A 16,107-nucleotide genomic window follows, 5' to 3' on the forward strand; every position below is an offset into this window, starting at 1 on the left:
CGGCCAAATACATCACGTGTTGACACCGGTCAGAAGTTCTATGCTACGTGGAGTTTTCTGGCTCTCCTGTGGTACATCTTCAGCTCTGCTAACATGCTGAGTGTTTTCAGAGGTGGCCCGCTCTAAGCAAATATGAGAAAGTATTTGTGCACGCTGATGGATTTCGCCATGGGGAGATGGTAACTCCCTTGCTGTTCTTCTTATGAAAAGTCAAGTGTTTTATAAGCATATTTAGCAAGTTTTCCCTTTGCTCTCCCTATCTGTTTATTGCTTGTTTTGTGTTTGAAAGCGAAAAGGAAGGTAAGGAGCCCAGGTAGTCCATACCTTTTAAAGACCGGTGAATTGGCTTGGAAATGGGAGGTGGAATTCTTCGTCTCAATCTGTGCACAGTGAGAGAAGGTACTCGTGGCTGTTTTGAATCCAGGGCTGAGGGTTCTGAGGTTGTGAGTTTTCTTTTCTTCCAGACGTGTTCTTGAATGGCTCCCCACTCTTGGAACATTCCAGGTACCAACACTTATGTTAATGATCACTGAGTAGCCATGATGCTTTACTTACTGCAAGGCTGTGTGTTTGTTTCCACATGCCTCCTGAGGCCAGATTCTTCTCATCTGTTGTATCTTTTAATCTGTTGCGCCCTCAATTTTGTTTTGGTGCTCCTACCTAGAGGTTCCACTCTCTTACTTAGAAGATTCCTTTCCTTTCTCCCCTACACATAAGAGGGTCCATGACTTCGGAAGAGGGAAACCTAATGAAAATTGAGAAGATGAGAAAGAGTGAGGACTGTTTAGTTCCACTGACTACTCTTCTCTGTGAAGAGTTTCTCTTTAGAGAAGCTAAAGCATGTACCTCATTGGTTCTTGCCTCCAGAGGCTTCTCCTGTCACGACTTACCAGCTCTCTCTGGCCGGAAGTAAGCATGCCTCCATGTTCCCACAAATGAGAGGCTGACACGTGACCGTGCTGTTTGTCTGTTTCTCTCTGTGCTCACACAGCTGCCACACCTTCACCCCACTATATCAAGCCCAAGCGTGCCCTGTCCCTTTCTGTTTCCACCACCATCTTGTTTGTCCGGCTTGGAACATGTCTCCCTTGCGCTGTTGCAATCCAGACTCTCCTGGTTGGCATTTGCTCCCACTGCTCTTCCTGCTGGTGGGCTCCTTGGAGATGAGACCCCACACTCACGCATGGAAAGCTCCTTAAATCTCAGGGAGCCCCAGGCCACCAATGGGATGAGACACCGACCCCTGGAGACCAGTCTTCACCCTCTAACTCTGACGGTGCTGTTTTGTCTCTCAAGCTCTGTGGAACTTTTTTGATTCCTTGTAAGTAAATTTTCAAGTTCTTCCTCCCCACCCATGAAGGTAGGTGCTGCTACGTCCTGTCACCTTCTTCTGTTGTCTTCTCCCCAGTGACCTTTCTACTTAACTCTTCCCATTTCTATATTCCGTTCTTTCCCAGGATGTCAGCCATTGCTCACTTTGCCTCATCCTGTGGACTCCCGTCCGCTTGGCCTGGCTTTTACCTTTCGTCTGTACCTGCTTCTGAAGCCTTTACGTTCTCCATAGAGTTCTCCTGGTTTTGATGGGAAACCAGTTGAATATCGTCAGCATCTGCTGTCAGGAAACTACACTCCCCAAATGACTCTTCCTGGTTTCTGGAAACCAGCTACAACTTGTCTTTATTTCCTACTCATGAAGACCGTATTTTCTGTTGTGGCCTTGTGTCCATTTCCCTGTATTCATCTTAGGTTGTAAACACCTGTCATGTGGAAACGCTCTTTGTAATGCCCTCTGCGTGGTGTCCTGCAGGATTAAGCATTTATTCATAATGATGGCATCACAGGTGACTGACTTAGCCTCGCAGGTGGGAGTCTGTGCCTTGTGTCTGAATCCAGATGGGGTGGGGAGAGGGAGGTCAGAAGAGGACGTGCACGCTACTGTCCTCTAGAAGCTAAATTTCTGCTCCGTAGACGGAGTACTGAATGGAAATAGTCTTTTAAATTGCCAGATATGTGTGTGTCACAAGTTTGACCATGTTTAAAGCAATCCCTTCCACCCTGGAGGCCGTAACCTGTAGAATGCCAGGCCGTTACCTTCTTGTTTTTCATTTGTTCATTTCTTTCCCTCGCTTTGCTTCATTTCACTTGTAGAATTGAGGATTTGGGAGAAATCTGACTCATCTAAGGCTAAAGAAGGCCTTGTACAATTGGCTGATAACTGACAATATGAATGTGTATGTGAAGTAGGGAATATATAAACAGGATTTGTAAATAATAATTCAATTATCCTGGGATAACTGGTGGTTTTTTAAAGTAAGGTCGTCTGACATCATTTTGAGAGTCTACAAATAAATTTAAAAGTACAATGACCTAAGGCATGGAGAGCATGAAGCTTCATACTAAAATCAGGCTTTAACTTTTCTTTTACTTATATTGATAGGATTAGGAACCTTATTTGATTCCAGAATGAGAACTGAATTCCAAACACAGTGTTGCTGATTTTGTATCCATAGCCTACTTTATCTTTCCGTATTTGTGCATAGAAGATAAATGCCCTACCTAGATATTTTCTATGTGTTCTCATTTTTTGGGTGTATATTTGAAGGGTTTTGTTTTGTTTGTTTTTCCTTTAATTGGCTGCACAGGAAGATCCATCCTGCATTGTGAGTTTAGCATCTTCTTCATTGTCTCCCGTGCATCCCATCGTCTGTGTGCACACAGCATGGCCAGCCCACATCTGCCCCCTTTATCGTGCGACCACTCCGCACACAGAAACCCCCCCACGCGGAGCATGCCCATGTGTCCGACACCCCGGTGCAGGGACGGACAGCGGAGAGACCCGTGGCTTCAGGTTGCACTGAACGGTTTCCTTCTCCTCTTGGTTTCCCCCCCGCAGATACTGCAATGAGCATCTGCTGTGCCCCCCACACATGTTCTGGACAGGCTGGGGTCCTTGGGAACGGTGCACAGCCCAGTGCGGGGGCGGCATTCAAGCTCGCCGCAGGACCTGCGAGAACGGACCTGACTGCGCTGGCTGCAATGTGGTGAGTACGGTCCCCTCGTTCCCAGCCCCTGACGTAGCGCTGGGAGTCCAGAGCAGCACCCGCTAGGTGCTCTGCACACACTCAAAGCGCTGCAAACATTAGGTGTTCTGCAAACTACATGCTCTGTAAACCTCATGTCTAGGCACTGGATGGCTTGCACACATTACATGTCCACAGGTATAACATGCTCTCACATACCAGATAGTCTGCAGACAGTCGATTTTCAACAGACACTAGAAGTTCTGCAAACAGGAATCGCTCTGCGAACACGACATGCCCAGGCCCTAGATACTCTGCACGTACTAGGTGCTGTGAATGGTGTTAAGTTTCTCTGGTTGATGTTTGGAGGAAATACTGGAAAGTCATAGCAGCTGGGAGGCTTCTTGAATTAAAGCTTCGCTTATGGGATGAACTGCCCTGGGGTGTTTTCAGTTCTGATTTCTGAGTTATGACAAAAGCTTCAGTCTGCTTGACTCTGCCCACGATATTTCGTTGGGGAAAATGGCATAAGGTCTCCACACCGACGTATAGGATGCAGGATCAACCTGAGGCACTCTGAGGGCTGGGAAACTTTGTGCAGCTGTTGTCAGAGCACAATGGTGCCGATTCAGAGGGAATACAAGACAACCTATGGTTTTGATTTTCTTCGGCCTTAGCAGGTCATATTTCCTTTAGCACTCTACCCTCTCTAATAAAATTCCACTCGCGCGGGCACCTTTCCAAAGACCTATCGTTGCTTTTCTTGTGCCATGTGTAAGAATGACTGAGTGCTCGGGGCTGCTGGTTTTCCACCTCGTTCGCCCTCCCCCGGCGCTGGCACCACGGAGGGCACGTGGTGGGTGGGGATGTTCTGGGGGAGAAGTTTGGCCCCAGAAGGTCCTGTTTGGCTGATCTTTCCAGTCGTTCTTTGCATTGCTTTCCTAACCTTGGTTCATGAGGCTGAGGGATGTTATTTTGTGCTGCGGTACAACTTGTTTTGTGCCATGCAAAATCCACACCTGCAGATAGCCTTGGAAAATTCAGGGAGAGGAAGAGGGTGTGAGCATCTTCTCAGATATGCCCAACCCAGGGAGATTTCCGTTACTGGGATTTGCGGTTAGACCCCGTCCCCTTCACACTGGCAAATATTGCAGTAACTTTGATAGGAGCGGTTACTGATTAGAGAAGCACTTCTTTCCAGGTTGGCCTGGACTAAATATTGGCCAGGAAGAATCTTAGTGCCCGTTTAAAAGGATGCATTTATTGATATTTCAAACGCTGGAACTTAAAAAATTATGTGTTAAAATGTCAAAGGAAAATCTGTGGACACTCCCTCGTTTTAGGAAAACAATTTAAATGAGGTAGCTTTATTCTCTGCTGAAATACATCATTTCCTGTTTCTGCTGCCTCAGTTTCTGAGGCCGGGATCTCCACTCACAAATCAGGATTTATCTTATCAGCTGGGAAACCATCTTGGCTCTTTACATTCCAAAACGTTTCAATATAATGAGCTCAGTAAACATTTCAATTCATTATCATATTGCAAATTGACTTCAGTAATCACATTTATAAAGAGCTTAAGCGGGGTGCCTGGGTGGCTCAGTCGGTGGAGCATCTGACTCATGGCTCAGGCCATGATCTCACGGTTCGTGGGTTCGAGCCCCACATCGGGCTCTGTGCTGACAGCTCAGAGCCTGGAGCCTGCTTCGGATTCTGTGTCTCCCTCTCTCTCTGCCCCTCCCCCGTTCATGCTCTGTCTCTCTCTGTCCCAAAAATAAATAAACGTTAAAAAAAAAATAAAAAATAAATAAATAAAAACATTAAAAAAATGTTTGAAAGAGTCAGACACTTAATCCCTATAATGTTATTATCTTATACTAATTATATCTGGCTATGTTTTATTTCTAACCTGTTTGGATACTATCTAGGAACCATAATGGTAATTATTATATCAAGTCTTACAAATTTTAACTTACCAGTTAACTTCAAGTGAATTATTGACAGGAAGCTATAATTAAACACACTGGAGTTATTATTTAGGCATGTTATGGTAGACTGAAATCTTGTAAAATGCTCGCAGGAACCTGGGATGGTGGTGCAGAGAAAGGAGAAACAGTGATATTTATTGCATACCCGCTGACAGCCAGATGCTTTCTGTTTGGTTCTTTTACGATAGCCCTGCCGACGTGACTTTACTATGGTCATGTTTGTGGGTGAGGGACATGAGACTACATAGGTAGGGGACCTGCCCGAGGGTACTGAGCCTGTCTACAGAGAGGCGGGGACCCCAGGATAAATTGTCACCTTTATGGTGGCTTCTCCCATCCCACCCGTGAGAAGTAGGCTGAGGGGTGACAGTGTCTGGACAGTTATACCGCCAGGATTTAAGCCCACATCACGTCAGTGCCCTGACAATTCAGAGCTGTAATTATTTAATTGAAAATAGTTAGCCAGACCACTTTAGAGTACCCATTTTGGGGTTACTTATCTTTGGCCTATTTTCATTTCATTTTCCGCCTTTTTTTGGATAATAACTAGGAACTGTAATAATCGTTAGATCGAGTCCTCATAAATCCTAATTTCAGGGGCGCCTGCGTGGCTCAGTTGGTGAAGCGTCCGACTTCGGCTCAGGTCACGATCTCACGGTTCATGGGTTCGAGCACCGCGTCGGTCTCTGTGCCGACAGCTCCGAGCCTGGAGCCTGCTTCGGATTCTGTGTCTCCCTCTCTCTCTCTGCCCCTCCCCGCTTCAGCTCTCTCTAAAATAAATACGTAAATATTTAAAAACGAATGCTAACTTCGTCATGTCAAATAAAGGACTGAAATGACAGTATGAGCGAGCAGAGCGGAGTTGTTATTTAGGTATGTTGTGATCAGCTGACGTCCTGTGTTACACAATAAAATAAGGAACTCTTGTTGAACGCCTACTGCGTGTCATAAACGACACTAAGAGCGATGAAAACGTATTGTGTGTATTGTCCCTGTATTCCTGCGGGGCAGTGTTCGTTATTACCTCACTTGGAGGTGGGTGACTCAACTTGAGAAAGATGAGTGAACTTGGCCAGTAGCGCGTGGCTGGTGGGTTCCTGTAGCAGCATTTGAGAACGGGCCCGCTGACACACACAGAACGACAGGACTCCGTGTGCCTGATTTCTTTGCCGGATGTTAGACGATAAATGATAGGACCTTGTTTTTCTTTACTTTTATTTAGTACAAAGCCTATCTTCAAAGAAAGAGGACCTTTTGTCCTTACGTGTCTGTTGTATCCGTCTCTGTTGGTCAGTCGTGATCAGGTTCTCTCACCCAACCGTGAGAGCATCCGTGGGAGATTCCGATGACCACGGCCGTTACCTGAAGCTAAACATCTAACGCACGTCTTAATTCTATGCTGGGGCCGAAGATTACAACACACGGAAGGAAGAAAGACATGCGACGTTATGTCCTATGAATAGAATTGCTTCTCAAGTTAATGTAACTCAAAATTTCCTCAAAGGTTTTAGCAGAGGTGTGAAAGATTAGAGCTGAAGACGGGGTCAGGTGCAACAAAGATAATTCAAAGACGGGAGCAGACTTAGCGCCTGCCAGCACTGTATTTATTACCGAAATATCATAGAAAGCATAAAACAATGGACCAAAAGCTGTGATTTATGCTCTCCGCAGGGAGCAGAGGAGAGCATGTATTTCCTACATACAAAAGAGCCGGGCGAAGAAGGACCCCTGAAGGTCAAGAAGAGAGGCATGAAGATCAATACACCCTGTCAAAGGGATTCTGTGAAGGTTAATCAAAGTTGATAGAACATATTGGAAATGTTTGTGCCAAATAATGGCACTATAGATAAATTAAGGAGCAGGTGAAACCTGGCAATTGGAAGTTTAAATAGGTTGCGATCTAGGAAAATAATGGCAGTAATACCTCAGTTTTGTGTGGCACACAGGAGTTAGGAAACTGTTTTGAAAACTGTCATCTCACACTTTGGTGATTTTCCAAATGAGAACATGGGGCCCCGGTAAAACGATTTACGTACCAGAAGCCCTGCCTTTGGCCAAGCAAAGACCCCAGTCCAAGTCGTCTCAGCACTGAGGTGCTGCAAAGGTCTGGTTGCTGTGGCCTCCTCAGAAAACCCTGGCTCAAGAACTGTGAGATTAATTGGCAGAAGCTTATTTCACCCCCCGACCCAGAAAACGAGGTAGATTGAAACAGACTTGTTGGAAAGACTCCTCTCCTTTCCTCCTAAATTAATAAAATTCCCTCTAGTGCCCTGTTTATTTTTTAGTACTAGAACGTCTTCACGAGAATCAGCACCTCCTGGCAAGGGCACTTGCTTCCGTTCGAATGGACTGCTCGCATGTCCTCTCTGCCTACAACCGACAAGAAACGTAAAGCAGAGGAAACTAAACTTGTGAACAGGCACGAGTAGTTTTAAGTTTCTTCTTGTTGGTTGGTGCTTGTTAGTGTCCTTTGGGCTCGTGTTTAGTGTGTCCCCATTTCTGAACGGTGCTTATGCGGATTCTGCCGTGGAAGACAGGCACGTTTTTTTTAAATGGATTTTTAATTTTATTTTATTTATTTATTTTTTTTTATTTTTGGGACAGAGAGAGACAGAGCATGAACGGGGGAGGGGCAGAGAGAGAGGGAGACACAGAATCGGAAACAGGCTCCAGGCTCTGAGCCATCAGCCCAGAGCCCGACGCGGGGCTCGAACTCATGGACCGCAAGATCGTGACCTGGCTGAAGTCGGACGCTTAACCGACTGCGCCACCCAGGCGCCCCAACAGGCACGTTTTTTTTAAATGGATTTTTATTTTATTTTATTTTATTTTATTTTATTTTATTTTATTTTTGGGACAGAGAGAGACAGAGCATGAACGGGGGAGGGGCAGAGAGAGAGGGAGACACAGAATCGGAAACAGCCTCCAGGCTCTGAGCCATCAGCCCAGAGCCCGACGCGGGGCTCGAACTCCCGGACCGCAAGATCGTGACCTGGCTGAAGTCGGACGCTTAACCGACTGCGCCACCCAGGCGCCCCGACAGGCACGTTTTTATGAGGAGGTGCGTGAGAGGTTTTCCCCTCGTTCCGTCATTTTTCCTTGGTTTTGGCCCCCGTGTGCTGTGTACTCCCCGTGTGGACGAGTCTGCAGGTGTTCGGACGTTGCCAGTTTACAGTGTTATGTGTGTTAAGGGGTTCCTTCACTTTGGGCCAAGATCCATTCCCGCACGTTTATTTGCTGACGCTGACTGTATCCTACAACCTCGCGCCTGGACTCCCTGCGTGGGCTGCTTATCGAGGAGTCTGGAATCTTTGCTTCCTTCCCCAAGCCCGTTGGCCCGTCTAAGGGATACCACGAGTTTTAGCTAGTTATATCAACCGGTTTTATATACAACTATATACAGCTCGTACACATACACCTAGTTTTGCCCATTGTTTATGAACATGCCATTTTATAATTCTAAAAAAAAAACAATTTTCTTATATAAAATTTAATCGATAAAATTAAGTAAAATAGTTGATTTCAGCTCAACGGAAAGCATATAGAACTTTCATAAAGAAAAACGGTATTTCCTATCCTCGTCATCCTCGTCATGACCATGATCATTTCTACAGGCCAGGCATTGTTTGAACAACTTCTTAGGGACTTTATTATTTACTCCTGCCGGTGAACCAGAGATGTGGCATGATTGTTAGAATAACCATTTTATAGGTATGGAGATATGACAGACACCAAGGGACGTGATGGCCCAGCTCCTACGAGGGGCGGCCAGATTCCCGGCCAGGCTGGCTTTTGTATCAATGACCCGCATGTGTCCCAGCGGCATTCTGTAGCCTTATCTGATATTTGAAAAATAATCTGGAAGGGTAAAGTTTAAAAGCAGGTTTCCTGATGTTACCGTAAACACCCATGTGCTTATAGAAATCTGTTTTGCCCGACTGAATTTGATAAAGTGAATCATTCAAGCTAAAGCTCAAAGAAGCCCTCCTCTATCACTTACTGAAAACAACAGATGACCCTTGGTGGCTTCTTGAGAGTGCATATAGTCCAGAGGGACTAGATTCTTAGGGGAGGACTAGATATCCAGATGCTTGGGGGAGGTGCACACTCCAATACCTATCCTCCGAAACCACTCTGTACAGTTGTGCAGGTTGTATACTGCATAATTTTAAGGGGGTGTTAAAGATCATCTAAAAATGTGAGTAGTGCCCCTGTAGAAGGACAGTGCAAAGCCTGGGTGCCAAATGTGGGACTGCAGGGCACCCCGAGCCCTGACCTGAGTGCATGAAAACGACAAAGTTCTTCAAAGCCTCTGAAACACGTAGGGTGACTGCCACCCGTCGCTTTGATTTGTGTTCCGCACCATGGAGGTGGGAGCTGAGGGGGGCAAGCCTGAGCTCTGTTTAAAATAGAGCTCGATCACATAGTTTATGCTGGAGATGAGTCTACAGCAACACGTGAGATGAAGGAGGGGGGCTTAGAGGGAAGAAGAGAAAAGCCGTACGAGGGTTTGTTTTCAAGGTCGCTGCTGAGAAGAGCCGGGGGGAGGCCCTCCAGGATGGCTGAGAAGACTGCACAATGGCTCTCAGAAGCAGCAGGGTTCCTGAGCTCCCCTCGACAGAGAGATGATCCGGGCTGCACACCCCCAAGCCCGGTAGTCCCCGGAGACCTCCGAGAAGACCTTAATGGGGAAAGAAAGTCACGGGAAGTGAGGCCACGCCCCCGGTGGATGCTGCCACCATGCCTGCAGCTGGGATCATGGAGTGGGGGCTACAATGTGGGCCCCAAAAGTACCCGCTACGGCTGACTTTGTGAAACCAAATCCTGAGCATACCAGGCTAGCGGGCACGGGAATTCGGATGTGGCTGCCCACTAATTGGGGATCAGCCCTGCCTTCCAGGGTCCTGTGGACTCTGGAACTTTCCAGACCTCAGATGGCTGTGGATGCTACTGATGGGGCAGATTCCACTTTGTTTCCCAGCAGGTGTTTTTTATCTAGCTCAGTGGTTCCCATCATGTGGACCAGTTCTTCCCTTGGGGAAAGCTGGTAGGGGGTCCTGGGAAAGGTCTCTGTATTCCGTCAATACAAGATGCAGGAAGGGAGGCTCCTTTCCTCCTCTGGAGACTCGTGTGGGGGGAGGTGGAAGGTTTCTCCCCAGTTGCTGGCAGCCAGAGGGGGGTCACCAGGTCGGAGCAGAGGGACTGCAGTAGCGTGGCAGAGAGGCAGAGCTGGGGGCACCAGTGTGCCCGTCTGCCTTGCCCCCCCCCCCCGCCACCCCCATGCTGGGGACTGTCTGATATGTGAGATCCAAGTGCCCCATGACTTTAGCTGGTTTGAGTCAAAATCATCTTAACTGGTGTGCCTGCTCCCGCCTCTCTTCCTCCTCCTCCTGGGAAGCCCCTCAAATCCCAGATCCTCAAGGATGGAGAGGGAGGGAGGCTTCCTGCTTCTTATCCTGTTCTTAAGACCACTTCACAATATTAACAGGCATGCTCAGAGTGCCTGGGTGGCTCAGTCAGTTCAGTGTCTGACTTCAGCTCAGGTCATGATCTCACGGTTCGTGAGTTCAAGCCCCACATCGGGCTCTGTGCTGACAGATCAGAACCTGGAACCTGCTTTCGATTCTGTGTCTCCCTCTCTCTGCCTCTCCCCCACTCGTGCGCTCTCTCTCTCTCTCTCTCTCTCTCTCTCAAAAATCTAAAATGTTCATGTGATCCACAAAGGCTCAACAAAGGACCTTGACCTTCTTCATGAAGAAGGTCACAGCATGAAATCTTGTATTGCACTGTGCTCCTAAAATGCATTCACTTGTATTTCCAAACATCCTTCCCCAGAGAAATGATTGATCTCCCTAGCTGAAATTTGATATTACACCCTCATTAGCATGGGAATGCAAAAATTGCTTTCTTTTGTTACGAGATAGCTCCATGAAAGGCTTGCAAATATGAAAGATTGTCAGAGCAATAATGCCATATTTTGTTCCAAGGGAGTTGAGCATTTGGACGAAGTTAGTATCAGTACACAAGATCAGGTGGTTTGGCGGGTGGCCACAGAAGAGTAAGTTTTCTGAAATTTAGCGCTGAAAGTTCAGTGATCGAGTTTAAGAATGGTGCATGATGCAGATGGGGAGAAAAGAAAAATGATGGATTATAGGAATTAATCCATCAAGTCTGTTTCTAGGACGTATAAATTATCATCTACAACCCCTGGAAATGGCGATTGGTATGGAGATCTGGAGTATTTTACAAAAATGTTTTATTTATAGTGTTGGGAGAGTCTGTTGCACAGATTTCTTTGACTTTCCAAAACAGTCGGGTTTGTCTCCACCTATAATAATTCAAATGCAGTGATTGCAAAGTTAATTGGAAGGAGAGGCTTTAGGAATAGAGATTTTCTGCTGCAGGAGGGATTTAGATAAAGGAGACACACACATACATATTTTTTTTTTCTTTACAGTTTGCCAGTGAATTCCGTGATAAAGATTTTCCAATGCCTGACATTAAGATACTTAGTTTACATATGGAAACAATGTCCTGGTCCCAGTCCTAAGAATTTCCATTAAATGGCCATGGGTCCAAAGGTCTTTTGTAGGTCTGTGTGAATACGCTCTCCATCCAGAACAGACATTAAAAGGCGTAGCAATTCTCAGCTATGGGAAACCCAGGTCTCCGTTGTAAATGATGCCAGATTTGTAACTGCTACCAAACGAGTAACTAAATGTGACTGTAGAGACGCCTGGGTCGCTCAGTGGGTTAAATGTCTGACTTCAGCTCAGGTCACGATCTCTCAGTTCATGGGTCGGAACCCCGTGTCGGGCTCTGTGCTGACAGCTCAGAGCCTGGAGCCTGCTTCGGATTCTGTGTCTCCCTCTGTCTCTGGCCCTCCCCCACTCGAGCTCTGTCTGTCTGTCTCTCTCTGTCTCTCGCTCTCAAAAATAAATAAGCATTAAAAAAAAATTGAGATGTGACTATATAACATAAAGTCTTAATAGAAGTTCCTCTAAAACAGCGAGCTGTTTGATGCATCTCCAGTCTTTGACTATAGCCCTGCTGATGCTTTCGGGCTAATCATGGATTATCCAGAGAGAAAGCTTCCGGGGTCGATGAGTCAGTGTGGTGTCCTTCCGTGCGGTCAATTTCTGTAGCTCACCTTGTCTGCGTCTACTTGCATTAAGCGTTTGTCCTGCAATTGAAGAGAACGTTCTCTTGGAATATGAGCAAGCATTGCTTGTTCGTGGTTTTTAAAAAGCAACTAACTGCATTGTCCAGCCAAGTTGGCCTCTAAATGATGTGCTCTGATGCTGTCCCTCTGATCGGGAGCTGAGGGCTTCCTGGCCAGTGTGGGTGGGGAGGGGGGGGTGGTGGTGCAGATTTGGTAGCATTGGGGATGGACTCTTGCATTTATTTGCGTCTTTGGATACTTCCGTCTGCCTCCACTTTGGACAGTTTGTATTTCAGTGCAGACCTTACTGCACAGGCCGGGGCTGTGTTTCCGGGGCTGTGTTTCTGTGGCTGCACGAGTAGAACATTCTGTCCACCCCACCATCCCAATCTGAGCCTGTGGGTCTACTCAGCTGACTTACGGAAGAACTGGAGAGAAGCAGGGATCCGGCCCATTGCAGTGCAGGTTCTACTTTACAGGTGGACATACTGCCTCAGCTGACTCATTTCTAAAAGGCTCTAAAATCAAGTTCATGAACAAGCTAACAAAAACCTGGGGAGAAATTCCTTTGCTCAGAGGCTTTCGCCATTTACTTAATTGATTGTGTCTCTTGCCGTGCGTTCTTCTTTGGGTTTACTCAGGTTGGCAAGACCCACATACGTCACGGTCTTAATAGATGTTTTCTCCAACTCACACTGATGTAACTAGAATGTAAGCAGCTTGAATTTTTTACCCATTTTCGTTTGTTTTTTTTTTTCCAGTTTATTCATTTATTTTGAGGGGGCAGGGGAGAGAGAGGGAGAGAATCCTAAGCAGACTCCACGCTGTCAGCACAGAGCCTAACACGGGGCCCCAACTCAGAAACCGTGAGATCATGGCCTGAGCTGAAATCAAGAGTCAGATGCTTAACTGACTGAGCCACCCAGATGCCCCTACCCATTTTCATTCCACCGGGATTTAATGAATATTAAACTTCTACCCAGTGATGGCTTCTGGGGATAGCAGGGTGAATAAGGGAATCACTGTCCCTGGTCAAAACTTAGGAATAAGGCTTCACTTGTGAAGCTTAACCCCAAATGGTCTCCATACCAGTTTGCTCGTTGCCTTATTCTTGTTTGTGGACGCAGTTGTTCACAGTGTACTTTGATTCCCGTTTCCACTAGCAGGGAGGGGGTGTGTTGCAGGAGTAGTCAGAGGCCCAGAAATGCAGCCAGAGAATTTTAAACTGAGTTTTGATCACACTGGCCTTGTCGTTTGGTCTGGCTCACAGCAGGCAGCCCTTCCTTTTGGAGAAGTAACGTGCGTGTTTAATTATATCAACAATATGTTTTAATTTGTGTTTTGCCTCAGATTTGCATTTCCCGCTTTTGTCTCACTTGTATCTGAGCGCCCTCAATGGAATTATTAAATGTATAATTCTGGCTGTTAAAACAATTCACATACATAATAATTTTCAAAGCGACTTGTAATTAAGTAAGCGAGGGAAGGAAGCAACAGGCATTGGAACATGAAAAAATGGTTTGGAAGCATTGACTTTTCACAGATGCCATGGGATCCTTCCTCCCCAAGTGTTGTCCCTTCGGCCATCCTAAAATCTGGAAGGACTAGATCCCACGTCAGAACCCTTGTATGTGACTACAAGGAAGACTGTCAGGGGCTCCTGTGAACTTTTAAATTTTTTCTTGAACAATTTTAAATAGAAATACCAGGACATGTGTGGGAGCCTTCAGAAGTTGTCAGGGAAAGGGACGCCTGGGTGACTCAGTCAGCTGAGCGTCTGACTCTTGATGCTGGCTCAGGTTACGATGCCAGGGTCGTGAGATCGAGCCCCAGGTGAGGCTCCAGTCTCAGCCTGGAGCTTGCATGGGATTCTCTCTCCGGCCCTCTGCCTCCCTCCCCCACTTGTGCACTCTCTTGCTCTAAAATAAAATTTAAAAAAAAGTTCTTAAGTTGTCGGGGGCTGGGGAAAGCTTAGATGTTTTGCTCTGATAGAACTGGCTTGTACCGTGTCGCATTCTTGCGTTATTTTCTAAGCCGTGCTGCGTGAGAAAGAAACATCCCACACACTGCCATTTGGCGTCGTGCTTCTGTCATGATGTGAAACATTTCCCACATCTGTTCCCACTCTATCCTGGTCCCGGGAAATTGGCCCCGTTTGAGACTATTCGGAAGTAGTCTTCGAAGGAACTCCAGGGTCATGGTATGGGAGGACGAAATGGCAATGGCGGAGAGAAGGAAGCTGGGGGATCTACCTTATGAAATTATCCAAGCTCTGCGTCTGTGAAACCATAGCCTCTCAAAAGAGGAAGAGACAAAAATAGCAGGGCAAACAGATGGGATCCAGACATCAAGAGGAACCCTCTGATGTTTGCCAGGCAGTTTCCGTTATGAGGCTTCTTTAATTGATTTCTCTCTCTTATCTCGAAACTGCTCATGGCTTTTAGTGATAAGGCCTTGCCATCTGTGCCTGTTCCATGAGTCTCCTTTGATAATTAATTTCTCTAATGCTTGGTGTAATCTGCTGTGATATTGTTAATTTCTAAATAGTTTTACACGTGGCAGAAAAGAAAACTCTCAGCGACTTCAGTCACCGATTCATGTCCGCCATCCTATCCTTTGTAGAACTTTCGGAGCTTTTCATCTGTAGATCGGACTGGCAAAAAAGATTACCTACCGTGTGTGAAGAAGCACGTTAGGTACTAGGGAAGATACGCAGATATGTGCAATAAAATTCCTAACCTCCAAGAGCTGACTTCCTAGCCCAGGAAGAAGAATATAAATCCCATGGCTGGAACATAAGGACCAAGTCAGACATGGCAATGGAACAATGACGAAGAACCAAAGGGTCAAGAGGAGGCAAGAGGATGGTTCAAGGGCCCCACAAGGGGTGGCCGGGATCTGGCCAGGTTGACATGGAGTGGGAGCTTAGCTTGGAGATGGACTGACTCTCGTGGGTTGGTATTTCCACAGCACAACTCCATCAGTGACCTCAGACATTTCAGCTACATCACGTTTCCAATTATGTTTCCTTGCAGTGAAAAAGAAAGTCATGTTGGTTTTACTATCTGAAAGATAGAAGCTGTCTAATTGTAATGCATGCATAATGTTATGGATGCAAATATGTGAGGGCACGTTCGTGTGTGGTCCTTATCCTGAAGTACATTCTTGTCCCACAGCCATTGGTTCAACCTTAGTAGATGCATGTTCCTCAACCTAAAAGTTTAAATTTAAGGTCAGCATTGCCCCAAAATATGTTATATAAACTTGGGTTTAGTCTTATTTCAAAGAGGAAAGTCCCATCCCACTAATACGAGATGAACTAATTTGTTTTTAAACGAACTAACAACCAAAAAAGAGGATGTTTTAAGATTTTAAAGTCAGGCACGATACGTGTTTTATTCATGATTGTATCCTCAGTATCTAGCAGAGTATAGGATAAGGGGGTAGATAAAGCTAGTTATTAAATTCGTGTATTAATTTTTTTAAGGTGGTGGCAACTTGGGGAAATATTGTCAACGTCTTTTCAAATGAAGTGATTGTTCTTGTGGATCCGATCGCCCTTGTCTGCTCTGTGGTTTCCCCTTGGTCGTTTACAGCAGAACGTATTTTGTGGCTGGTCTTCTCTTTCATAGAGATTCTTCACAGCTCAGTGGGACTGCCTTTATTTCACATTTAATTTTTCCTCCCATGATGTTTGCTTATGAACATTTTACTTCTTGTTCTTATTCTTAAATTATTTCAAATTCTTTCTAATTAGCTTTACAAGGCTGCTCTAAATGAGTCAAGTTGAGCACTGAAAACCAGTTTGCCTGCAGTAATAGTGTATGAAGTTCATTAAAATTGGTTTTGATATTAGATTATACTTGGCAGTGACCTTCCAAGACCTTATCAGATCCCCACAGGCAAGACGTGAGTACATATAACTAATGCAGAGCAA

At 46.0% G+C, this 16,107-nt stretch overlaps 1 protein-coding gene across 3 annotated transcripts in view; it reads left to right on the top strand.

Moving 5' to 3' along the window:
• The window catches only part of SEMA5A (semaphorin 5A), a 476,129-nt gene that overhangs the window by 413,722 nt on the left and 46,300 nt on the right, over positions 1 to 16,107 (top strand). For all 3 annotated transcript variants that reach the window (XM_047864782.1, XM_047864783.1, XM_047864784.1), the window contains exon 16: positions 2,894 to 3,041. In XM_047864782.1, the coding sequence (XP_047720738.1) occupies positions 2,894 to 3,041 (148 nt within the window). The remainder of the gene's footprint in view (positions 1 to 2,893; positions 3,042 to 16,107) is intronic.

The sequence above is a fragment of the Prionailurus viverrinus genome, chromosome A1 (assembly GCF_022837055.1).
Source record: "Prionailurus viverrinus isolate Anna chromosome A1, UM_Priviv_1.0, whole genome shotgun sequence".
NCBI lineage: Eukaryota > Metazoa > Chordata > Mammalia > Carnivora > Felidae > Prionailurus > Prionailurus viverrinus.